The following is a 27,086-nucleotide window of genomic DNA, read 5'->3' on the forward strand; positions in this document are numbered from 1 at the left end:
ACAATCATCCATATTAACTACATTCTACTCCCTGGGTTAGATTACAGCTCTTGGAAACATGAGCTGTTATAAGTAAACATAAACATAGCATGTAGTTTCAAGGGATGAAATATTAGATAAAATTATAAAAACAAAGCTCTGAAATTCAATGGCCTGGCTCCATGTTAGTAGATGAGTTCCAGAACTAAACAGTTAAGGAAAAGCAGATCAGAGTGGAAGATTTCTAGGACATTGTACCATACAGATAATTTTACTACAATTTGATGGGTTTTTTTAAAAAGAAAAGAAAAAAGAAAATTCTACTAAAAACAGAACCCATTTCAAAAACCAAGACATATTTTTAATTTTGTTGTGGTCCCTCAATTCTCTTTTTGGTTCCAGAACATTCTTATAGCATTTTTCATTTCTGTATTCCGTAGTGTATAGACAATGGGGTTCAGCATGGGGGTGATGACCGTGTAGAACACAGACACAAGCTTGTCTTCAGTGAAGGTGGAGGAAGGTCTCATATAAATAAACGCACCAGGCCCAAAGTACAAGAAGACCACCGTGATGTGAGAGGCACAGGTGGCCAGGGCCTTGCGCCTCCCCTCTGCAGAATGGTTCCTCAAGCTGACTAAAATGATGGCATAGGAGGACACCAAGATGAAGAGAGAGATTATAGAGATTAGACCACTGTTGGCCATCACAATAACCCCCTCCAGAAAGGTGTCAGTGCAGGCAAGCTTGAATAATGGCTGCAGGTCGCAGAAGTAGTGGTCAATCACATTGGGACCGCAGAAGGGCAATGGGATGGTGATGAGGATCTGGATTATGGAGTGAATGAGGCCCCCCAGCCAGGAACCAGCCACCAGCCTTTGGCACACTAGACGACTCATGATGTACATGTAATGAAGAGGTTTGCAGATGGCCACGTAGCGGTCATAGGCCATCACCACTAGCAAAATGACTTCAACAACCCCAAAAAAATGAAAGAAAAATATCTGAGTGAGGCAGCCCTTCAGAGAGATGGTTTTTATCTTAGCAAGTAAGTCGGTGATGAACTTAGGGGCAATCGTAGAGGAGTAGAAGATCTCCACCAGAGACAAGGAGCTGAGGAAGAAGTACATGGGAGAATGTAAAGTCTTACTCGCGCTGACTGCCACAATAATAAGACTGTTGCCCAGCAATGTGGCCACATACACAGGAAGGAACAGCCCAAAGCACACCTTCTGTACCTCTGGGTCCTGGAAAAGGCCAGTGAAAATTAGCTCAGTTACATTATTTTCATTGGCCATGGAGTCAGCTCAAGTGTGTTGGACATCACATAGTAGGAAGGCTGAAAAAGATCACAAGATTGCAGCACACATGAGTTAATTTCACTAAATGCATTCTCAAAAACTCAGGCTGTTTGCTAAATACTTACTGATCAGCCAGCATATTCTCACACAGCATTAAATGCTAGTAGTCTATGGTTTAATTTACTACATATTAATTTCATATAATTATTAACAGAAAATAGAAAACCAGAGATGTGTTTATTTATCCATAGTCACACAGAAAATGTAACTCAGAATAAGTCTTTTTCTAACCTTCAGCCCTGGTATCTTTCTGATCACCACAAGGCATTATGAGTATAAAAGTTCAAGATATATTGTAGGTAGGTAGATGATAGATGACTATATAGATCACATATTTGTATTAAATAGGTCTTCCTCTTGAATATGTCTTTTGATGTCATTCTGGTCCAATTATTTGAGTCCTTCTCTTCCTCAGAGAATGATTATACCTGAAGCATATGAATGTATCATATGAAGCATATGACTTGCTCATTCATAAAGAATACACATTTATTAGTTCATAGTTCTGCAAGCTGAAAAGGCCAAAACAAGCTCAGAATCAAGGGGGAGTTGCCTTCCCTCTGTGTTGGGGCATGGCAGAGACATCATATGAAGACAAAGAACAAGCATAAGGGGAAAATCTCTCTTTACAGCAATGCCCATCTTCAAGCCTACTAATGCATAAACAGAATAAGCCATCATGATTCAGTCACCAACTAGAGATCAAACTTCCAAAATCATGAACTCACCAGGAAATAAAACTACACTATATAGAGAAATATTTTTCTGTCCCTTCTGAACTTTCCCAATGTCTTCCATGCTGTTTCCTGTCCTCAGCTGTGCCAATCCTCATTTTACTCAAGGCAGAATACTCTCTGTCTTCTAACAGATGGTCACATCTCTGAGAGGATTGAACTAAATTTTCCATGCTATTCTACAACCACTATGTAAGAGACAGTCATTACAAAGAGACAAAGTTCTCAATATCTGAATGGGACCAGGTGAGCGGGAGCAAGAGAGAGAAGATTAGATGCAGAAAACACAGAGCTGATGAAAGGGAAAAGGATATGTTTCTAGACATAACAAGGCTGATGTCTGTTTGAACTCACAGAAACTGACAGCATGCATAAGACCTGCACAGGGTCAAGCCAGACAAAATCCCAGCATGGAGAAGGGGAAGTGGATGAAAGTCCCACCCCCAACCAAAAACTATTTGCAATTGATAACTGCTGGAAGTAAGTCAGCTTTTTTCCTGTGGAGTAACAGTGAATGTATAAACTACATTCCAGCGCAGGCTTCATGCCCACACAAAAGAGACTCACAAATTTAATAGGGGTTTTTCTGATTGGTGGGGGTTTGTATCGTAGTTTGGATGGGGGATACTGTCGTTTGTTTGATTTTTTGGAAAGAAAAAGAACATGAAGTTGGTTGGGTAGTGGGGATCTGGAAGTAGAAGGGGATTGGAAAAGAATAAGATTTAAATGTAGTATATAAAATTTTTAATGAAAAAATTTAATAAACATTCAAAACCAATAAAAATAGATTATAGAACCAAAAAGATGTTATGCTTGACGAGAAATGTCATTATATATTCTTCTACTTGAGTTGAAACCTAGAAACACTTTATCCTACACAATTCTCCTCCTGTCCCTGACTGATAGCTCATATTTGAAACACTTATTCCAAATTCATGTGTAAGAAAAAGTATGCTTAAAACAACTTCAAACATACTAAATATGGTTAGAGGAGAGGTGTGTGTGTGTTTCCCTAACTCAGGGACTAGATTGTGCCAAGGTCATCTGTCACAGACATAACCTTCATTTTCTTTGTCACCCTTGTCAGCAGCAAGTGTGTTTCCTGCTCACTCTGGAGTCTTAGCTCTTATTACTTCCACATCCATAAGGAAAGCAATTATAAAATCCTCTAAATTAAAATTAGGGTTTTTTTTCATAATCTGAGGTCCCTCAACAATTCACACCCTTATCTGCCTGGGCTTCTATTTAGCATTGCTCAAGTCAGAGTCCTCCCCCACCACACACACACACACACCGCTGATTCCCCTCATAGAGCCTCACTTACCCAAGGTATCCTCACCTGTCCCCTCCAACCCTACCCATCCTAAAAGCCCAATTCAAGTCCTGTACAGACAGTGAGACTTTTCTAAGTGATGCTACCACAGATATACCTTCTATGCTCTGAACAATGAATAAATGATTTTAAATATACAGAAACTTCCCTGTGCACCAAGAACAAAGTTGGAGTTCAAGGCTTTCTCAGGTTGCTCTTACTGAGTTTGCTCCATTATACTCAGTTCCCAAGTAGACACAATGTAGCAACTGCCTACCACTGCTCTTCACTCTACAGTGTAATCAGAATTGCACTGCTACAGAATAAAGTTTTCATGCCTCTCTGTCATTGAGGTGCATTATCATTCATAACAATTACTATGTTATTTGTTCATTGTAGTCTGCCTGTTATATTTTCCAACCAAAAGTATACTATTATATTACTCAAACTATGTTTACTATTTTTCTTAAATATTTTTTGCACTTTAGTGAATATGAAAGGCTACTTCTTTTTTTAATTTTGTGTGTATTATTTGTTTCTGGGGTTATGACCGTGCACTATGAGAATCCAGGAGCCTGTAAAGGTCAGAACGGTGCACCATATCCCCAGAAACTGGAATTATAAGAAGTTGTAAGCACCATGTCACTGATGAGAATAGAACCCTGGTCCTTTCCAAGAGTTGTAAATGCTCTTAACCACTGAGCCCAACAGAGCAACTGAGCTCTCTCCAACCCCAACAGTGAACATTTCAAAAGTACTTAATATGTCATACTTTTAGTGCTGTACCAGAGCTCCAGACTTTTTTAATGTTTTAAATCACATTTCTTGGTTTATTGGTGTATGTGTGCCACAGTGTGGATATGGTGCTCAAAGAAAAATTTACAGAGAAGTCAGTTCTCTTCCACCCTGTGGAACATATGTGAGGGAATGAAAACAGGTTATAACACTTGGAAGCAAGTGTCTTTACCCATTGAGCTGTCTCATGCTCTTGTGTATCAGGCTTTGAAATCATGTATGCTAATCCATACCACTTTTGATAAGAAACTTGAAAACTGCCTTTGATTGTTATCAGATTTTTTCATATAGAGAAATACAAATTCTAAACAAATTAACTTTTATTTATAGCTTCTGAATAATTACACAGCAGCAGAACCAGGATTTAAAGCCAACCAGTTTACTTACCATAACTGTCTATTTTACCCAGAATCATACATCATTAATAGTATAAACATGTTACAAAACAAAGAAGGTGTAAGACGTCATAGGTATATTTACTCACCTCCAAATGAATGCCTCTTCTCCGAGGTTGAACATCATTTCTGATCCACTAAAGAAATAAAAGTAGTACATACCACTTTAATTTAGTATACCAATTTGTGACATCACTCAGAGGTAGGAACAAAATTTTGCAGGGTCCTGTGTTTTCAGGTTGTATTTCCCAACAGGAGGACAAATCACATCTGATAACCTATCTATTTTAATGTGACCTGTTCCTATTCATCAACTCTATCTTCTCTCTCTCTCTCTCTCTCTCTCTCTCTCTCTCTCTCTCTCTCTCTCCTCTCACAAATTTAGCAATTGATAAATTCCTCTTTTTCTGCAATGGATAACTCACCAAGAAGCATGAAAACCAACAGACGAACGTGTTAAGTCTATAAAGACAGGGATAAGGATACAAAAATGAGTTAACTGATATCTATAGTGACCCATGGACACTGTGCCTTAATTATAGTCATTTCACCTACCTTTGGATCAGAAGACCTGGTGTGTTCATGTTCTGCCTTGGAGAAAGGCATAGATTACATAGATTTCAAGTAAATTGTCTCTAATTCACCATAGAATACTCTGCTCCCATGAAACAGTCCATGGCTTGAGGTTGTGCTGGGAAAAGGGAGTATCAGATTCCTCCATGCAGATTCTGATTTCTTCGATAAATAAAGTCTCTTCACTAATGTCACCACCAAGAAGATTTCCTACTGAAGACCCTAGCCCAGTTAACACGAAGTTAATCCACCATAGGAGGATTGCCCTAAACAATTTGGAAAAGAATTAAGAATAATCTTATAACAACTCTTGAACATAAAAGAAAAGGGAAGAGTCTGAGAGGGCTGAATTTATTTCCCAAAGCCACAGTCTAGTCAGTATTCTCTCCAGTGAATTAGGCTTTGAGGTATGAGGTGGAAACGGGCCTGCCCTTCAAGGCCTAGATCTGTCCCCTAGGTCAAACACCTATGGAGTATTTAGAAAACAAGGTTGATGACTAGGGCAAATCACAAGGAAAAAAAATCCTAGAGCATCTGTATTGGAAACAATATTTAGATTTACAACACTTAACACTATAAATAAAATTCATGAGAATAGGATATTCAGAAGTTTAAAACATTCTGTATTGATGTAGCAGTCCTACCCATCACACAGTGCCCAAAGGCTGTGAATAAATGCTTGCAGACTTGGACTGTCCATGATAAATGAATCCATGCATATAATCAAGAGACTATCTCCCCATGGAATTCCTTCTCCCTACAGGAAAACTTAGCCAAGAAAATGGTGACTCAGGGAATGTTTATAAATATTTTGCAATTATTTTAGTGACACTTCAATATTGCTTTACAAAGTTCTGGGTGAAATAAATATAATACTTTAAGAAAAAGAAAGCTACTAGGCATTAGGATTTATCAGCTACAGAGTAAATATCCAACTGAGGAGAGGTTCCCTTATACCAACTTCCAGTTGTCCTGTTGCCAGTTTCACAGAGAACTGGACTGTTACTCTACATTACCTTCACCTCACCTTCACATTCTCACATTTGAATATTTGTGTAAAATGTGCATGTATAAAAATCACTTGTTTTCTCTGTAGTTCTGCCTCTCTATGTTGAGAATTCCCTTTCATTCAAAAAAATCATCCAGCAAAATCCCTAGCTCTGTGTACTCCTTCTGCTAAACAGGTGATCATGAGGCAGGAAATCATACAGGCTTGAAGTGCATTCTTAGAATGGACAGTAAGAAATCAACCTATCCTTCATTCTTTAAGACAATAAACATTTCTGACATTGTTTATTTTTAATATCTCATAAGAGTAACATCACTTTCTTTTTGTGAAAACATTTGACTTATTCTGAATTCATAAGTTAGAATGCTGTCATTTTGATAGTACTTTAATTTACAAATGTTGAATGTTATGGGAAAGCACAAAGACACTTAATGATGCTAGTGTAACACAAGAAATAAATTTGTCTATTGTGGTAGCTGATATCAGATGGTCTATAATATAAGAATCTAACAGCTGATCAGAACAAAAAGTCCATGAGAACAATTCTCAAAACATGCTTATATCTACATTAGAAAATGAAAATTTTGGGGCTGGAGAGACGGCTCAGTGGTTAAGAACACTGACTGTTCTTTCAAAGGTCCTGAGTTCAAATCCCGCAACAATATGGTGGCTCACAACCATCTGTAATGAGTTCTGGTACATTTGAGGACAGCCAATAATTAAAATTTCATGGCTATTGAAAAGGCCATGTTTTTCAGCCTCTTTATCATTTGTATAAAGGAAGGCTAGTGATTTCTTTGACTTAATTTTGTATCCAGCCACTTTGCTGAAAGTGTTTTTTGGTTGTAGGAGCTCTCTGATAGAATTTTTGGAGTTCCTTAAATATACTATCATTTCATCCACAAATAGAGATACTTTGACTTCTTCCTTTCCAATTTATATCCCCTTTGTCTCCTTTAGTTGTCTTATTGCTCTAGAACTTATTGCTAGAACTTTTAAGTACTATATTAATAGATATGGAGGAAGAGGACAGCCTTTCCTTGTCCCAGATTTTTGTGGAAATGCTTTAAGTTTCTCTTCATTTAGTTTGATGTTGGCAATTGGGCTGTTGTGTATTGCTTTGATTATGTTTATGTTTGTACCCTGTGTTCCTGATTTTTCTAATACCTTTAACATGAAGGGGTACTAGATTTTACCAAAGGCTTTTTAGCACCTAATTATCTTGATATGATTCTAACCAAGCAAGTGAAAAATCTGCATAACCAGAACTTCAAATCCCTGAAGAAAGAAATTGAAGAAGATGTCATAAGATGGAAAGATCTTCCACGTTCATGTGTAGCATAGGTAGGATTAACATAGTGAAAATGGCCATCTTACCAAAAGCAATCTACAGATTCAATGCAATACCTATCAGAATCCAACTCAATTTTTTGAAGACCTTGGAACACCAATTCTCAACTTCATATGGAAGAACAAAATACCCAGGGTAGCCAAAACAATCCCTAACAATAATAGAATTTCAGGAGGAATCACCATCCCTGACATCAAGTTTACTACAAAGCAATAGTGGTTTTTAAAAAACTGCATGTTATTTGTACAGAAACAGACACACTGATCCATGGATTCAATTCTAAGACCTTGAAAAACACACACACACACACACACACAGGAACAAACAGAAGCCAACACCATAGAATGGCAAAATGAAAGCATATTCAACAAATGGTACTGGACTAATTGGATGTCTACATGTAGAAGAATGAAAATAAATCCATACATATTACCCTGCACAAGACTCAAGTTTACATGGATCAAGGACCTCAACATAAACCTGGATACACTAAATGTCATAGGAAAGAAGGTTGGAAATATTCTTGAACAGAACACCAATAGTTCAGACTTGAAGATCAACAATTGATAAATGGGACCTCTTAAAACTGCAAAGCTTAAAAACTCACCAAGATGAACTCTCAATCCTAAATATCTATGTTCCAAATGCAAGGGCACCTACGTTCATAAAAGAAACATTACTAAAGCTCAAAGCACATATTGTACTTCACGCATTAATAGTAAGAGATTTCAACACCCAACTCTCATCAATGGACAGATGATGGAAATAGAAAGTAAACAAAGACATAGAGAAAATAACAGAAGTTATGAGCCAAATGGATTTAGCAGATATTTATAGAACATTCCATCCTAAATCAAAAGGATATACCTTCTTCTCAGCACCTCATGGTACCTTCTCCAAAATTGACCATTTAATCAGTCACAAAACAGGCATCAACATATATGAAAAGATAGAAGTAATTCCATGCATCCTATCACATCACCACAGACTAAGGCTGGTCTTCAATAACAACAAAAATGACAGAAAGCCCCCATATACATGGAAGTTGAACAAGGCTCTACTCAATGATAACTTGGTCAATGATAACATGGAAGAAATAAAGAAAAATTAAAGACTTTTTAAAATGTAATGAAAATGAAGGCACAACATAGCCAAACTTATGGGACACAATGAAAGCAGTACTAAGAGGAAAACCTATCTATCAGACCTTCATAGAATACCTAATACCAATACTGTTCAATCTATTCCACAAAATAGAAACAGACAGAGCACTACCCAATTCCTTCTATGAAGCCACAATTACCCTTATACATAAAACACACAAAGACCCAACAAAGAAAGAGAACTTCAGGCCCAGTTCCCTTGTTGTGGTTTGCCCTGAAGTTATAATTTGATGCTAATTCCACTGCCCCAAGGACAGCTGCCTAGTCACTACTCAGGAATCAGGTGACTTCACCAGAACCTCCCCCATTGAATTTGTAAAGTACAGGTGAGGGGCAGGTATAGGATAGAAGGAGGCCTGTCATTGGAGGAGAAGGAAGGATGAGTGAGAGAGAAGTTTGAAGGAAGGGGAGACTAGAGGAGAAAGGGAGAGACAGAGGAGAGGGTGAGAAGCCAAGGCAGGTGATGTTAAGATTCTGCTCTGTGTATTTACAGGTTGTTATTAATGTTCTCAAGGGATGGATGGTACCGGGCCTTGTATATTTAAGTGGGCAATTATATCTTATCAATTGGATCTAAGATTATTGTGTTGAGTGTTCTTTTATGTGAGGGTTTGAGTGTAGGAAAGTGTGTGGCTGGGATGTGTTTCTGCCAAGTTATCTAGCAGATATCTTGGGGCACTGCGATGTGACCTAGTGGGGTAAAAGACCAACCATACTTTTTTTTTATTTTTATATTTTTACAACAACATTCCCTTATGAATATTGGCACAAAAATACTCAATAAAATTCTTCCAAACTGAATCCAAGAACACATCAAAATGATCATCCATCATGATCAAGTAGGATTCAACTCAGGGATACAGGGATAGTTCAATATACAGAAATCCATCAACCTAATCCACGATGTAAAAAAATTCAAAATAAAAAAAAATGATCATCTCATTAGATGTTGAGAAATCATTTGACAAAATTCAACACCTCTCCATGATAGAAGTCTTGGAAAGATCAGGAATTTAAGGCCCATAACCAAACATAGTAAAAGCAATATACAGCAAACCAGTAGCTAACATTAATATGAATAGAGAGAAACTTGAAGCAATCTAACTAAAATCAGGGATTAGACAAGGCTGCCCACTCTCTCCCTGCTTGTTTAATATAGTACTTGAAGTCCTAGCCAGAGCAATCAGAAAACAAAAGGAGGTCAAAGGGATACAGATTGGAAAAGAAGAAGTCAAAATATCACTATTTGCAGATGACATGATAGTGTATTTAAGTGATCCCAAAAGTTCCACCAAAGAACTGCAAAGCCTGATAAACACCTTCAGCAAAGTGGCTGGGTATAAAATTAACTCAAATAAATCAGTAGCCTTCCTCTATACAAAAGAGAAACAAGCCGAGAAAGAAATTAGGGAAACAACGCCCTTCATAATAGTCCCAAATAATATAAAATATCTCAGTGTGACTTTAACCAAACAAGTGAAAGATCTGTGTGACAAGAAATTCAAGTCTCTGAAGAAAGAAACTGAAGCTCTCAGAAGATGGAAAGACCTCCCATGCTCATGGATTGGCAGGATTAATATAGTAAAAATGGCCATTTTGCCAAAAACAATCTACAGATTTGATACAATACCATCAAAATTCCAATTCAATTCTTCATAGAGTTAGAAAGAACAATTTGCAAACTCATTTGGAATAACAAAAAATCCAGGAGATCAAAAACTGTCCTCACAAATAAAAGAACTTCTGGGGCACTCACCATTCCTGACCTCAAGCAGTATTACAAAGCAATAATGATGAAAGCTATATGGTATTGGTACAGAGACAGGCAGGTAGATCAATGGAATAGAATTGAAGACCTGGAAATGAATCTTTGATCTTTGGCAGATGAGCTAAAATCACCCAGTGGGAAAAAGATAGCATTTTCCACAATTGATTCTGGTTCAACCAGAGGTCACATGTAGAAGGATGCAAATCGATAGATTCTTATCACCCTGTACAAAGCTTAACTCCAAGTGGATCAAGGACCTTGACATTAAACCAGATACACTCAAGCTAGTAGAAGAAAAAGTGGGGCAGAGCCTCGAACACATAGGCACTGGGGAAATTTTCCTGAAGAGAACACCAATGACTTATGCTCTAAGATCAAGAACCAACAAATGGGACCTCATAAAACTGCAAAGATTCTGTAAGGCAAAGGACACTGTCAATAGGACAAAATAGCAACCAACAGGTTGGGGAAAGATCTTTACCAATCCTATATCTGATAGAGGGCTAATATCCAAAATATACAAAGAACTCAAGAAGTTAGACTCCAGAGAACCAAAGAACCCTATTAAAAAAATGGAGTCCAGAGCTAAACAAAACATCCTCAGCTGAGGATTATTGAATAGCTGAGAAGAACCTAAAGAAATGTTCAACAGACACAGAGAGCTGAAACGCAACCCCCGAGGAGCGACTTCAGGCCTGAGACCAGAGGTAAGACCAACTTTTCTGCTCTAAGTGACCTGCCTGGTGGACTCAGGACACACAAAGGCAAAATTACTCTGGGACCAGACACTTCTGGTTTCTAGCTGGAGTCCAAACTTCAATGATCCCGGCCCACACCTCCCTGTTCCCGAACCCTGTGCGAGAGAGAACACATTGCCCAAACAGGTGGGCACTCCTGAGACTGAAGAGCAGGAAAGACCACCAATACTGCCCACCCCTGCCCAAGAGGAAACTATATAGGGCCTCTGGGAACTGGAAGATAGGGTCACCCAAGGGGCAGGTCCCCTGCAGTCCAGACACCACCCAGATCTGAAGGGACCTGATCAAAAACTCTCTGCACCCAAATCCCGAGGGAGGGAGAGCTAAACCTTCAGAGGGGCAGACATGCCTGGGAAGCCAGAAGAGACTAGAATCTGCCCACATTTCTGACTCCAGAGGAAAACATCTAACGCCATCTGGGACCTTGGTGCACGGGCACCAGGAAAAGGTGATGCAGGACCTCTTGGTTTCCGCCCTCACTGAGAGCTGAAAAGCAGCCACCCAGGAGTCACTTCAGCCACGGGACCACAAGTAAGACCAACTTTTCTGGTCCAACTGACGTGCCTCTTGGACTCAGGACACAGGCCCACAGGAACAGCTGAAGACCAGTAGACAGGAAAGACTACACGCCCGAAAACAGAACACTCTATTCCCATAACTGGCTGAAAGGAAAGAGGAAACAGGTCTACAGCACTCCTGACACACAGGCCTATAGTGCAATCTAGCCACTGTCAGAAACAGCAGAACAAGGTAACACCAGAGACAACCTGATGGCGAGAGGCAAGTGCAGGAACCCAAGACACAGAAACCAAGACTACATGGCATAATCGGAGCCCAAATCTCCCACCAAAGTAAACATTAATATCCAAACACAACAGAAAAGCAAGATCTACATTTAAAATCACATTTGCTCATGATGATGGAGGACTTAAAGAAAGATATATAGCACTCCCTTAGAAAAACGCAGGAAAACATAAATAAAAAAGTAGAAGCCTACAGAGAGGAATCACAAAAATCCCTGAAAGAATTCCAAGAAAACACAATCAAACAGGTGAAGGAATTAAAAATGGAAATAGAAGCAATAAAGAAAGCACAAAGGGAGACAACATTGGATATAGAAAACCAAAGGAAGAGACAAGGAGCCATAGATACAAGCATCACCAACAGAATACAAGAGGTAGAAGAGAGAATCTCAGGAGGAGAAGATTCCATAGAAATCATCGACACAACTGTCAAAGTTAATGTAAAACAGAAAAAGATACTGGTCCAAAACATACAGGAAATCCAGGACTCAATTAGAAGATCAAACCTAAGGATAATAGGTATAGAAGAGAGTGAAGACTCCCAGCTCAAAGGATCAGTAAATATCTTCAACAAAATCATGGAAGAAAACTTCCCTAACCTAAAGAAAGAGATGTCCATAAGCATACAATAAGCCTACAGAATTCCAAATTGATTGGACCAGAAAAGAGACTCCCCTGTCACATAATAGTCAAAACACCAAATGCACAAAATAAAGAAAGAATATTAAAAGCAGTAAGGGAAAAAGGTCAAGTAACATATAAAGGCAGACCTATAACATTCACACCAGATTTCTCACCAGAGACTATGAAAGCTAGAAGATCTTGGACAGTGATCATACACACCCTAAGAGAACACAAATGCCAGCCCAGGTTACTGTATCCAGCAAAACTCTCAATTAGCATAGATGGAGAAACCAAGATATTCCATGACAAAACCAAATTTACACAATATCTTTCTACAAATCCAGCCCTACAAAGGATAATAAAAAGCACAGCCCAACATAAGGAGGCAAAATATACCCTAGAAAAAGTAAGAAATTAATCATCTTGGCAACAAAACAAAGAGAAGAAAAGCACACAAACATAATCTCACATCCAAATATGAATATAACAGGAAGCAACAATCACTATTCCTTAACACCTCTCATCATCAATGGACTCAACTCCCCAATAAAAAGACATAGATTAACAAACTGGATACGCAATGAGGACCCAGCATTCTGCTGCCTACAAGAAACACACCTGAGAGACAAAGACAGACACTACCTCAGAGTGAAAGGCTGGAAAAAAACTTTCCAAGCAAATGGTCTGAAGAAGCAAGCTGGAGTAGCCATTCTAATATCAAATAAAATCGATTTTCAACTAAAATATCAAAAAAGATAAGGAAGGACACTTCATATTCATCAAAGGAAAAATCCACCAAGATGAACTCTCAATCCTAAATATCTATGCCCCAAATACCAGGGCACCTACATACGTAAAAGAAACCTTACTAAAGCTCAAAGCACACACTGCACCTCACACAATTATACTAGGAAATTTCAACACCACACACTCATCAATGGACAGATCATGGAAACATAAATGAAACAGAGACATATACAAACAAAGAGAAGTCATGAACCAAATTGACTTAACAGATATTTAAAGAACATTCTAATCTTAAAACAGAAGGATATACTTTCTTCTCAGCTCCTCATGGTACTTTCTCCAAAATTGACCATATAATTGGTCATAAAACAGGCCTCAACAGATACAGAAAGGTAGAAATAATACCATGTGTGCCATCAGACCACTATGGGCTAAAGCTGGTCTTCAATAACAGTAAGGGAAGAACGCCCACATATACATGGAAATTGAACAATGCTCTACTCAATGATAACCTGGTCAAAGAAGAAATTAAGAAAGAAATTAAAGACTTCTTAGAATTTAATGAAAATGAAGGTACAACATACGCAAACTTATGGGACACAATGAAAGCAGTGCTAAGAGGAAAACTCATAGCTCTGAGTGCCTGCAGAAAGAAACAGGAGAGAGCATATGTCAGCAGCTTGACAACACACCTAAAAACTCTAAAACAAAAAGAAGCAAATACACCCAGGAGAAGTAGAAGGCAGGAAATAATCAAACTCAGAGTTGAAATCACCCAAGTAGAAACAAAAGGGACCATACAAAGAATCAACAGAACCAAATTTGATTCTTTGGGAAAATCAACAAGATAAATAAACTCTTAGCCAGACTAACGAGTAGAAACAGAGAGGGTGTCCAAATTAACAAAATCAGAAATGAAATGGGAGACATAACTACAGAATCAGAGGAAATTCAAAAAAATCATCAGATCCTACTACAAAAGCCTATATTCAACAAAACTTGAAAATCTGCAGGAAATGGATAATTTCCTAGACAGATACCAGGTACCGAAGTTAAATCAGGAACAGATAAACTATTTAAACAACTCCACAACTCCGAAAGAAATAGAAGCACTCATTAAAGGTCTCCCAACCAAAAAGATCCCAGGTCCAGACGGGTTTAGTGCAGAATTCTATCAGACCTTCATAGAACACCTCATACCAAAACAATGCAAACTATTCCACAAAATTTTTTTAATCTTTATTAACTTGAGTATATCTTTTTTTATCTTTATTAACTTGAGTATTTCTTATTTACATTTCGATTGTTATTCCCCTTCCCAGTTTCCTGGCAAACATCATCCCCCTAACCCGTCCCTCTCCCCTTCTACATTGGCTTCCCCTCCCCATCCTTCCCCCATTGTCACCCTCCCCCCAACAATCACATTCACTAGGTGTTCAGTCTTGGCAGGACCAAGGGCTTCCCCTTCCATTGGTGATCTTACTAGGCTATTCATTGCTACCTATGAGGTTGGAGCCCAGGGTCAGTCCATGTATAGTCATTGGGTAGTGACTTAGTCCCTGGTAGCTCTGGTTGGTTGGCATTGTTGTTCATATGGAGTCTCGAGATCCTTCAAGCTTGTCCAGTCCTTTCTCTGATTCCTTCAACGGGAGTCCCGTTCTCAGTTCAGTGGTTTGCTGTTGGCATTCGCCTATGTATTTGCTGTATTCTGGGTGTGTCTCACAGGAGAGATCTACATCCGGTTCCTGTCAGCCTGCACTTCTTTGCTTCATCCATCTTATCTAGTTTGGTGGCTGTATATGTATGGGCCACATGCAGGGCTGGCTCTGAATGGATGTTCCTTCTGCCTCTGTTCTAAACTTTGCCTCTCTATTCCCTCCCAAGGGTATTCTTGTTCCCCTTTAAAAGAAGGAGTGAAGCATTCGCATTTTGGTCATCCTTCTTGAGTTTCATGTGTTCTGTGCATCTAGGGTAATTCAAGCATTTGGGCTAATAGCCACTTATCAATAAGTGCATACCATGTGTGTTTTTCTGTGATTGGGTTACCTCACTCAGGATGATATTTTCCAGTTCCATCCATTTGCCTATGAATTTCATAAAGTCATTGTTTTGATAGCTGAGTAATATTCCATTGTGTAGATGTACCACATTTTCTCTATCCATTCCTCTGTTGAAGGGCATCTGGGTTCTTTCCAGCTTCTGGCTATTATAAATAAGGCTGCGATGAACATAGTGGAGCATGTGTCTTTGTTATATGTTGGGGCATCTTTTGGATATTTACCCAAGAGAGGTACAACTGTGTCCTCAGGTAGTTCAATGTCCAATTTTCTGAGGAACCTCCAGACTGATTTCCAGAATGGTTGTACCAGTCTGCAATCCCACAAACAATGGAGGAGTGTTCCTCTTTCTCCACATCCTCACCAGCATTTGCTGTCACCTGAGTTTTTGATCTTAGCCATTCCCAATGGTGTGAGCTGAAATCTCAGCGTTGTTTTGATTTGCATTTCCCTTATGACTAAAGATGTTGAGCATTTCTTTAGGTGTTTCTCAGCCATTCGGCATTCCTCAGCTGTGAATTCTTTGTTTAGCTCTAAACACCATTTTTAATAGGGTTATTTGTCTCCCTGCGGTCTAACTTCTTGAGTTCTTTGTATATTTTGGATATAAGGCCTCTATCTGTTGTAGGATTGGTAAAGATCTTTTCCGAATCTGTTGGTTGCCATTTTGTCCTAACCACAGTGTCCTTTGCCTTACAGAAGCTTTGCAGTTTTATGAGATCCCATTTGTCAATTCTTGATCTTAGAGCATAAGCCATTGGTGTTTTGTTCAGGAAATATTCTCCAGTGCCCATGTGTTCGAGATGCTTCCCTAGTTTTTCTTCTATTAGTTTGAGTGTGTCTGGTTTGATGTGGAGGTCCTTGATCCACTTGGACTTAAGCTTTGTACAGGGTGATAAGCATGGATCAATCTGCATTCTTCTACATGCTGACCTCCAGTTGAACCAGCACCATTTGCTGAAAATGCTACCCTTTTTCCATTGGATGGTTTTGGCTCCTTTGTCAAAAATCAAGTGACCATAGGTGTGTGGGTTCATTTCTGGGTCTTCAATTCTATTCCATTGGTCTATCTGTCTGTCTCTGTACCAATACCATGCAGTTTTTATCACTATTGCTTGAGTGCAGGGATACTGATTCCCCCTGAAATTCTTTTATTGTTGAGGATAGTTTTAGCTATCCTGGGTTTTTTGTTATTCCAGATGAATTTGCAAATTGTTCTGTCTAACTCTTTGAAGAATTGGATTGGTATTTTGATGGGGATTGCCTTGAATCTGTATATCGCTTTTGGTAAAATGGACATTTTTACTATATTAATCCTGCCAATCCATGAGCATGGGAGGTCTTTCCATCTTCTAAGGTCTTCTTCAATTTCTTTCTTCAGAGGCTCGAAGTTCTTATTGTACAGATCTTTTACTTGCTTTGTTAAAGTCACACCGAGGTACTTCATATTATTTGGGACTATTATGAAGGATGTTGCTTCCCTAATTTCTTTCTCGGCTTGTTTCTCTTTTTTGTAGAGGAAGGCTACTGATTTATTTGAGTTAATTTTATACCCAGCCACTTTGCTGAAGTTGTTTATAAGCTTTAGTAGTTCTCTGGTGGAACTTTTGGGATCACTTAAATATACTATCATATCATCTGCAAATAGTGATATTTTGACTTCTTCTTTTCCGATCTGTATCCCCTTGACCTCCTTTTGCTGTCTGATTGCTCTGGCTAGAACTTCAAGAACTATATTGAATAAGTAGGGAGAGAGTGGGAAGCCTTGTCTAGTCCTTGATTTTAGTGGGATTGCTTCAAGTTTCTCTTCATTTAGTTTAATGTTAGCTACTGGTTTTCTGTATATGGCTTTTACTATGTTTAGGTATGGGCCTTGAATTCCTATTCTTTCCAGGACTTTTATCATGAAGGGGTGTTGAATTTTGTCAAATGCTTTCTCAGCATCTAATGAAATGATCATGTGGTTTTGTTCTTTCAGTTTGTTTATATAATGGATTATGTTGATGGTTTTCCATATATTAAACCATCCCTGCATGCCTGGGATGAAGCTTACTTGATCATGGTGGATGATTGTTTTGATGTGCTCTTGGCTTTGGTTTGCCAGGATTTTATTGAGTATTTTTCATCGATATTCATAAGGGAAATTGGTCTGAAGTTCTCTTTCTTTGTTGAACTTTGCAGGCAAATGTGTGGAATTTGAGAATACCATCCTGAGTGAGATAACCCAGTTCAAAAGGACATGCATGACAGGAGCATGTTGTTCTCTGAAAGGTTCCACCAAGCAGCTGATTCATACAGATACAGACACCCAAAGACAAATAGTAGATGGAGCTTGGGTACTCATGGGAGAATAGGTAGATGCATTATGAACCCCTAAGGGGATAGGAACTACTCTACAGGGAGACCAGCAGAGAACTGGACATAGGTCTCCCTGATAATATATGGATCCTTAGCAACTGGAACAAGGGTATCCCAAAAGCTGTTTCCTATATGTGAGATATGTTCTACTATCTGGGCTGCCTTGTCTGAATGCAGTAGGAGAAGTGCCTAGCATCTCAGAGACTTGAAGTTGCAAGGGGGTGGGATAGCCAGGGGGCCCAACCCACTAAGAGGAGAAGGAGAGGGGTATAAGGGAAATAGTATGGAATGTGGTAACCAGAGTAGGATATAAAGTGAATAATTTTTTAAATTGAATTAAAAAGAAAATGAAAAATTCATAACTGCATCACAAAATAATTTCTAATACCTTCAGTAGGTTTCCTTGTTGATGAAATGTAAATTAAACATGAACCCAAAAAAACAGAATTCACAACAACAGCAACAGACTAACTTAAAATCCTTTCCCATGCCTTCTTGCTCTTTTCACTCTATCTCTGTGTCCCTTTTTCCCCACAACTTCCTCACAGCATTTTTCACCTCTGCATTTCTCAGTGTGTAGATGATGGGGTTCAGCATGGGAGTGATGACCGTGTAGAACACAGACACAAGCTTGTCTTCAGTGAAGCTGGAAGAGGGTCGCAGATAAATGAAGATGGCAGGTCCAAAGAACAAGATGACCACCGTGATGTGAGAAGCACAGGTAGCCAGGGCTTTGTGCCTCCCCTCTGCAGAATGGTTCCTCAAGCTGACTAAAATGATGGCATAGGAGGACACCAAGATGAAGAGAGAGATTATAGAGATTAGACCACTGTTGGCCATCACAATAACCCCTCCAGAAAGGTGTCAGTGCAGGCAAGCTTGAATAATGGCTGCAGGTCGCAGAAGTAGTGGTCAATCACATTGGGACCGCAGAAGGGCAATGGGATGGTGATGAGGATCTGGATTATGGAGTGAATGAGGCCCCCCAGCCAGGAACCAGCTACCAGCATGTGACACACTTGACGACTCATGATGTTCATGTAATGAAGAGGTTTGCAGATGGCCACGTAGCGGTCATAGGCCATCACCACAAGGAGGAGAATCTCAGCAACCCCCAAGAAATGGGAGAAAAATATCTGAGTAAGGCAGCCCTTCAGAGAGATGGTTTTAATCTTAGCAAGTAAGTCAGTGATGAACTTAGGGACAATCGTAGAGGAGTAGAAGATCTCCACCAGAGACAAGGAGTTGAGGAAAAAGTACATGGGAGAATGTAAAGTCTTACTCGTGCTGACTGCCACAATAATAAGACCGTTGCCCAGCAATGTGGCCACATACACAGGAAGGAACAGCACAAAGCACACCTTCTGTACCTCTGGGTCCTGGAAAAGGCCAGTGAAAATTAACTCAGTTACATTATTTTCATTGGCCATGGAGTCAGCTCAAGTGTGTTGGACATCACATAGTAGGAAGGCTGAAAAAAGATCACAAGATTGCAGCACACATGAGTTAATTTCACTAAATGCATTCTCAAAAGCTCAGGCCGTTTGCTAAATACTTATTGCTCAGCCAATGTATTCTCATTCAGCATTAAATGCTAGTAGTCTAGTCATTTAATTTACTATATTTTAATTTCATCTAACAGAAAATAAAAACCAAAGAAATATTTATTTACCCATAGCCACACAGAAAATGTAACTCAAAATAATTCCGTCTAACTTTCAGCCCAGGTTGTGAATGGAAGAGTTTGAGATATATTATAGGTAGATTGATAATAGATGGCTAGATGGATTAATAGGTCATGTATTGTCTTCATTGTATTTAATAGTTCTTACTCTTGAGTATTCCTTTTGATACCATTCTGGTCCAATTCTTCTTCACTTTACTCAAAGCTGAGGTCTTGCATCAAGAAATATGTTTCTACATCTCTGCCTGCTTCCCAGAAGGCCTGCTCTAACTGAAGACAGATGTGTGAGACCACTTCCCACCCTAATTCCCCCACCTGATGGGACCTTAGCAAACTCAGCAGTCAGGGGCTTTGCCTCATCCTGTTAGAAATCCATCTTCCTTCTGGTCTTCACCTACATCTGCAGTCTGGAATCAGCACCCCTCAGCCCAGCCTGCCTCCCAGGAAGCCTGTTCTAACCCCAGACACATAAGCAAGACAACACCACCATTCCCCCAACTGCTAGGATCCAGTGAGCTCAATAGTCATGGTCTCTGCCCTTCCCTTTTGAATCTCCATCTTCCTTCCAGTCACCACCTATACATGCAGTCACTGTCCAGCAGTGTTAGCTCCCACCACCACCACCCCCCAAGGAGGCCTGTCAAACCTGAGATACCAGTTCCACCATTCTCCTGAGAGGCCAGCACAAACCAGGGACATACCGGCTAGGCAACACCAGAGACAAACATATAGCCAAAGGCAAGTGCAAGAACATAATGTACATAAGTCATTGCAATATGGCACCATCAGGCTTTCATTCTATAGCAAGTCCATGATATCCTAAAGTGCCTGAGGAGCAAGACTGTAACCTTAAATCCCATCTCATGAAGATAATAGAGGCCTTTAAAGAAGATATAAATAATTTCCTTAAAGAAATACAGGAAAAGAGCAACAAACAGGTAGAAGCCCTTAAAAAGGAAACAAATCTTTTAAAGAAATACAGGACAATGTAATCAGGTAAAGAAAATAAATGACATGGTCCAAACCAAAAAAAAAGTGGAAATAAAGGCACTTTTTTGAAAAAGCACAAATGGAGGCAACCCTGGAGATGGAAACCTAGGAAAGAAAACAGGAAGCACAGATGTAAGCATCACCAACAGAATATAAGAAATGGAAGAAAGAATTTCAGACATAGAAGATGCCATAGAAGAAATTAATACATTAGTCAAAGAAAAATGTCACATGTAAAAAGTTCCTAACTCAAAACATTCAGAAAATGTGGGTCACAATGAAAAGACCAAATCTAAAAATAATAGAAGTAGAAGAAAGTGAAGATTCCCAGTTCAAAAGGTCAGAAAACATTTTCAATACCATACAAGAAAACCCCACTCTCACAATGAACAAATCATAGAAACAGAAACTAAACAAAGAAAAATGATGGAACTAACAGATGTTATGAACCACATAAATTTAACAGATATTTACAGAATCTTTTACTAAAAACAAAAGAATATATCTTCTTCTCAGCACCTCATGGAAACTTCTCCAAACTGATCATCTAATGGGACACATAGCAAACCTAAACAGAAGATTGAAATAACCCCTTGCATTCTATCTGATTACCACAGATTAAGGCTTGACTTCATCAACAACAAAAACAGAAAAGCCCACATATTTATGGAAATTGAACAACTCTCTACTCAATGATCACTGAGTGAAGGAAGAAATAAAGAAATTAAAGAGTTTCTAGAATTCAATAAAAATGAAGGCACAATATACCTAAACTTATGGAACACAATGAAAGCAGTACTAAGAGGAAAATTTGTAGCACTATGTGCCTTAATCAAGAAGTTGAATAAATCTCATACTAGCAACATAACAGCACACCTAAAAGCTCTAGAACAAATGGGAGCAAACACACCTAAGACTAGTAGATAGCAGGAAATAGTCAAACCCAGGGCTGAAATTGATTAATTAGAAACAAAGAGAATAATACAAAGAATCAACAAAAGCAAGAGATGGTTCTTAGAGAAAATGAACTAGCTAGACAAACCCTTTGCTAAACTAAAAGACACAAAGACAGTATCCAAATTAATAAAATCAGAAATGAAAAGGGAGACATAACAACAGAAACTGAGGAAATACAGAAAAGTCATCAGGTCTTACTTCAAAGCCCTGTACTCCACTAAACTGGAAAATCTAAACAAAATGGATGATTTTCTAGACAGATACTACTGGCCAAAGTTAAATCAAGATCAGGTAGACTTTCTAAACAGTATTATAACCCCTAGAGAAATAAAAGCAGTCATCAGTCATTAAACATTCCCCCCCCCAAAAAAAAAGCCCAGTGCCAGAAGATTTTAGTACAAAATTCTATCATATTTTCAAAAAAAAGCTAATACTAACACTCCTCAAACTATTCCACAAAATAGAATTAGAAGGAACACTGCCTAATTTATTCTATTAAGCCACAGCTACCATGATACATAAACCATACAAAGACTCAACAAAGGAAAAGGACTTCACACAAATTTCACTTATGAACATCAACATAAAAATAATAAATAAAATTCTCACAAACAAAATCCAAGAACACATCAAAAAAAAAATCATTCATCAAGATCAAGTAGGTTTCATCCAGGGAAGCAGGTATGGTTCAAGATATGAGGTAACCCAATCATAAAAGAACACATTCACTGATAAGTGGTTATTAGCCCAAAAGCTCAGAATACCCAAGATACAATTCAAAGACCACATGAAGCTCAAGAAGAAGGAAGACCAAAGTGTAGATGCTTCAGCCACCAAACTCAGACAATGTTGCCAGTGCCAAGAAGTGTATGCTTGCTGACAGGAGCCTGATATAGCTGTCTCCTGAAAGACTCTGCCAGAACCTGACAAATACAGAGGCGGATACTCGCAGCCAACCACTAAACTGAGAACAAGGTCCTCGATGGAGGAATTAGAGAAAAGACTGAAGGATCTGAAGGTGTTTGCAACCCCATGAAAAGGACAACAATATCAACCAACCAGACCCCCCAGAGCTCCCAGGTACTAAACCACCATCCCAAAAGCACACAAGGATGGACCTATGGCTCCATCTGCATATGTAGCAGGGGATGGCCTTGTCCAGCATCTATGGGGGGAAAAGCTCTTGGTCCTGTCAAGGCTCAATGCCCCAGTGAAGAGGAATGTCAGGATGGGGTGGTGGGAGGGAGTGGGTGGGTAGGTGGGTGGGGCAGCACCCTCACAGCAAGAGGAGCTATCAGGTTTCTGGAGGAGAAACCAGGAAAGGTGATAACATTAGAAATGTAAAGAAAAATATCCAATAAAAGAAAGACAGCAAAAAAGCCATAAACATAATCCACTATGTAAACAAACTGACAGAAAAGAGCCACATATTCATCTCATTAGATGCTAAAAAGCCTTTGACAAAATACAAACCCCCTTCATGTTAAAAGAAGAGATCAGGGATTCAAGGCACATACCTAAACATAATAAAAGAAATATACAACAAGCCAATAGCAAATATCAAATTAAATAGAAACTTAAAGCAATCCCACTAAAATCAGAACAAGACAAGTTTGCCCACTTTTTCCCTATCTATTCAATATACTACTTGAAGTTCTAGCTAAAGCAATAAGACAACAAAACCAAGAGGATCAAATCAAGATCAAGGAGATACAAATTGGAAAGGAAGAAGTCAAAGTATCACTATTCATAGGTGATATGATAGTATGGTATTATGCATAAGCAATCCCGAAAATTCTATCACAAGAACTCCTACTGCTTATAAACAACTTCAGCAAAGTGGCTGAATATAGAATTAACTCACAAAAATCAGTATCCCTTCTTAATACAACAAACTGAGAAAGAAACTGGAGCAAGAACACACTTTGCAATAGTCCCAATAAAATATCTTAGTGTCACTCGAACCAAGTGAAAGATGTGTACGTCCCTGAAGAAAGAAACTGAAGAATGGAAAGATCTCCCACACTCATGAATTGTTAAGATTAATATAAGGAAAATAGCCATCTTGCCAAAAGCAATCAACAGGTTCAATGCATTCTCCATCAAATTTTTAACACAATTTTTCACATACCTTGAAAGAGAAATTCTCAAATTCATATGAAAAAAAAAATCCCAGGATAGCCAAGACAATCTTGAACATAAAATGAGGTACACTAAATCATATAGAAGAGAAAATGGGAAATAGTCTTGAGTGCATTGGTATAGGAGATAATTTCATGAACAGAACACCAATGACTCAGGCTCTAAGATCAACAATTGACAAATGAGACCTCATGAAACTGAAAAGCTTTTGTAAGTCAAAGGACACTGTCAATAGGACAAAAGGGAAACCTACAGCCACAGATTGGGAAAAGATCTTAACTAACCTTACATCTGAGAAAGGTTTAATATCCAAAATATATAAAGAACTCAAGAATTTAGACTCCACAAAACCAAAAAAAAAACCCAATTTAAAAATGGGGTATAGAGGTAAATAGAACTCTCAACAGAGGAATCTTGAATGGTTGAGAAGCACATAAAGAAATTCTCAATATACTTAGCCATCAGGGAAATGCAAATCAAATGACCCTGAGATTCCACCTTATTCCAGTCAGAATGGCTAAGATCAAAAATCAAGGAACAGCTCATGCTGTTAAAGATGTGTAGAAAAGGGAACATTCTTCAATTGCTGGTGGGAGTACGAACTTGTTCAACCACTCTAGAAATCAATTTATCAGTTCTTCAGAAAATTGGAAATAAATCAACCCAGCTATACCACTCCTAAGCAAAACCCAAAAGATGCACCACCATACCACAAAGAAGCGTGCTCCACTATGTTCATAGCGGCCTTATTTGTAATAGCCAGAAACTGGAAACAACACAGATGTCCCTCAATCAAAGAATGGATACAGAAAATATCATTTACACAATGGAATGCTATTCAGCTATTAAGGATGAGAATATCCTGAGTTTTACAGGAAAATGAATGGAACTAGAAAATATCATCCTGAGTGAGATAACTCAGACCCAAAAGGATATTCATGGTATGTACTCACTGATAAGTGGATGTAAGCCATAAAATACAGAACACTCATGATACCCCTCACAGACCCAAAGAAGTTAAACAAGAAGAAAGGCCCAAGAGAGGATGATTGAATCACAGAAGGGGAAACAAAATGGTCATAGAAGGTGGAGGGAGGGAACTGGGTGGGAGGGAAAGAGAATGGGAGGGCAGAAGTTGTGGGGAAAGACAGAGAGAAGCCCAGAGATCCAGGAGAATAAATGAAATCTGCAGCTGCCAGGGTGTGAAGGTAGGGGCAACCTCTAGAAATCCCAGAGACCTGGGATGGGAGAGGTTTCCAAGAGTCTACTCAGGTGACTTTAGTTAGCCAAGATGCCTAACATTGGGTACATAGAACCTGAAGAGGCCACCTTCTACAGCCAGGCAGGACCCTGAATAGAAAGATAAGGACACCAACCCATCCACAAAACTTTCAACCCAAAATTTGTCCTGTCTAAAAGAAGTGCAGAGACAAAGATGAAGTGGATACTAAAGGAATGGCCAACCAATAACTGGTCCACTTGAAAGCCATCCCATGGGCAACCGCCAACCCTTGACAATATTAATGATACCCTATTAGGCTTGCAGACAGTAGCCTAGCATAACTGTCCTCTGCAAAGCTCTGTCCCAGCAGTTGACTAAAACAGATTCAGAGACCCACAACCAAACATTGGACAGAGGTCAAGGACTCTCTTACAAAAGAGTTGGGGAAAGGATTAAAGGCCCTAAAGGGGTTAGGAACTACACAAGAAGAACAAAAGAATCAACTAAGCTGGACCCCTGGGAGTTCTCAGAGCTTGACCCACAAACCAAAGAACATACACAGAATAGAAGGAGGTCCCCTGCACATAATGTAGCAGACATGCAACTGAGTCTCTATGTGAACCTCCCAACAACTAGAACAGAGACTCTCTCTAAACCTTTAGACCAACTGTGGAATCTGTTCCCCAACAGGGCTGCCTTGTCTGGCCTCAGTGGAAGAGGATGTACATAATTCTGTAGAGATGTGATGCCCCAAGGTTGGGGGATATGGGGAGGGCACCATCTCAGAGGTGAAGATGAAGGGAGAGGGAGGCTAGAACTCTGAAAGAGGGGCCAGGAGGAGGGGCAACATATAGTATATAATAAAATTAATTAATTAATTAAAAAGAAATAAACATGTTTCTGCAACAAATGTTCACATCTCTGAGAGTAGTGAACAAACTAAAATTTCTACATTCCTACCATCTACTGCCAAGTCTACTGAGTAACAGTCATTGCAAAGTGACAGAAATTTCCCAGTATCTAAATGGGATCAGGTGAGTGGGAGCAACAGAGAGATTTGATACAGAAAACACAGAGTTGATGAAAGGGAAAAGGTTATCTTTCCAGACACAATAGGGTTGATGCCCACATGAACTCACAGAAACTGACAGCATCTATAAGACCTGCACAATGGTCAAGCCAGACAAAATCCCAGCATGGAGAAGGAGAAGTGGATAAAAGATCCACCCCCAACCAAAAAACATCAATGTTTAATTGATAACTGCTAGGAAAGAGAAAAATCAGTTTTCTCTCATGGAATGTATGTCAGTTACATTCCAGGCCAAGCTTCACGGCAAGAAGTAATTGGCCCACACAAAACAAACTGGGTTTTTCTGTGCGTATTTTGGTGCTGGATGTTCCTATGGTAGTTTTTTCTTTGGGGGGGGGGGTTGTTATCATTGTTGTTTGGTTGGTTAGTAGATTTTTTTGTATAAGAAGAACATGAAGTTGGTTTGGTAGAGAGAGGGGGATCTGGGAGTAGTAGGGGATTGAGAAAGAATATGATTAAAATATATTGCATAAAAAAACTTTAACTAAAAAATTAAATCAATAAAATTCAAAAGCAAAAGGACCAAAAAACAATTATGTTTGAAGAGATGGACCATCACTTATTCCTTCCACTTCAGTAGAAACACTGCACCCTACACAACTTTCTTCTTGTCCCTGACTGATAGCTCATATTTGAAACACTTATTCCAAATTCATGTGTAAGAAAAAGTATTCTAAAAACAACTTTAAACATACTAAAAATGATTAGTGGATAGGCGTGTGTGTGTTCTCCTAACTCAGGGACTAGGTTGTGCCAAGGTCAAGGTCATCTGTAACAGACATAAACTTCCGTCTTCTTTGTCATCCTTGTCAGCAGCAAGTGTGTCTCCTGCTCACTCTGGAGTCTTAGCTCTTATTACTTCCACTTCCATAAAGAAAGCAATTATAAAATCCTCTAAATTAAAATTAGCTTTTTGCATAATCTGAAGTCCCTCAAAAATTTACATTCTTATCTGCCCAGGCTTCTACTTAAGTCAGAGCTCAAGCTCTCCCCCACCACACACACGCACACTGCTGATTCCCCTCATAGAGGAGCCTCACTTACCCAAAGTATCCTCACCTGTCTCCTCCAACCCTACCCATCCTGCAAGCCCAATTCAAGTCCTGTTTAAACAGTGAGTCTTTTCCAAGTGATTCAATTATGTCTTGTCTTCTCTGATCTTTGAATAAATTTTAAAGTATGCATTTAATAGTAATAAAATATTAATAACAATA

The 27,086-nt window shown here is 39.0% G+C and overlaps 1 protein-coding gene and 1 pseudogene across 1 annotated transcript; both read right to left on the bottom strand.

Annotated features, from left to right (window-relative positions):
• Positions 1-359: 359 nt before the first annotated feature.
• Positions 360-1,277, bottom strand: Or4b13b (olfactory receptor family 4 subfamily B member 13B). Its single transcript, NM_001000576.1, has one exon. It carries the CDS (start codon positions 1,275-1,277, stop codon positions 360-362), a length of 918 nt encoding a protein of 305 aa, NP_001000576.1.
• On the bottom strand, positions 18,292-19,217 carry Or4b1b-ps1 (olfactory receptor family 4 subfamily B member 1B, pseudogene 1; annotated as a pseudogene).

This window comes from Rattus norvegicus, chromosome 3, assembly GCF_036323735.1.
Source record: "Rattus norvegicus strain BN/NHsdMcwi chromosome 3, GRCr8, whole genome shotgun sequence".
NCBI lineage: Eukaryota > Metazoa > Chordata > Mammalia > Rodentia > Muridae > Rattus > Rattus norvegicus.

Excerpts from the sequence above, each read along its gene's own strand:
- Or4b13b (NM_001000576.1), bottom strand. The coding sequence starts at position 1,277 with ATGGCCAATGAAAATAATGTAACTGAGCTAATTTTCACTGGCCTTTTC.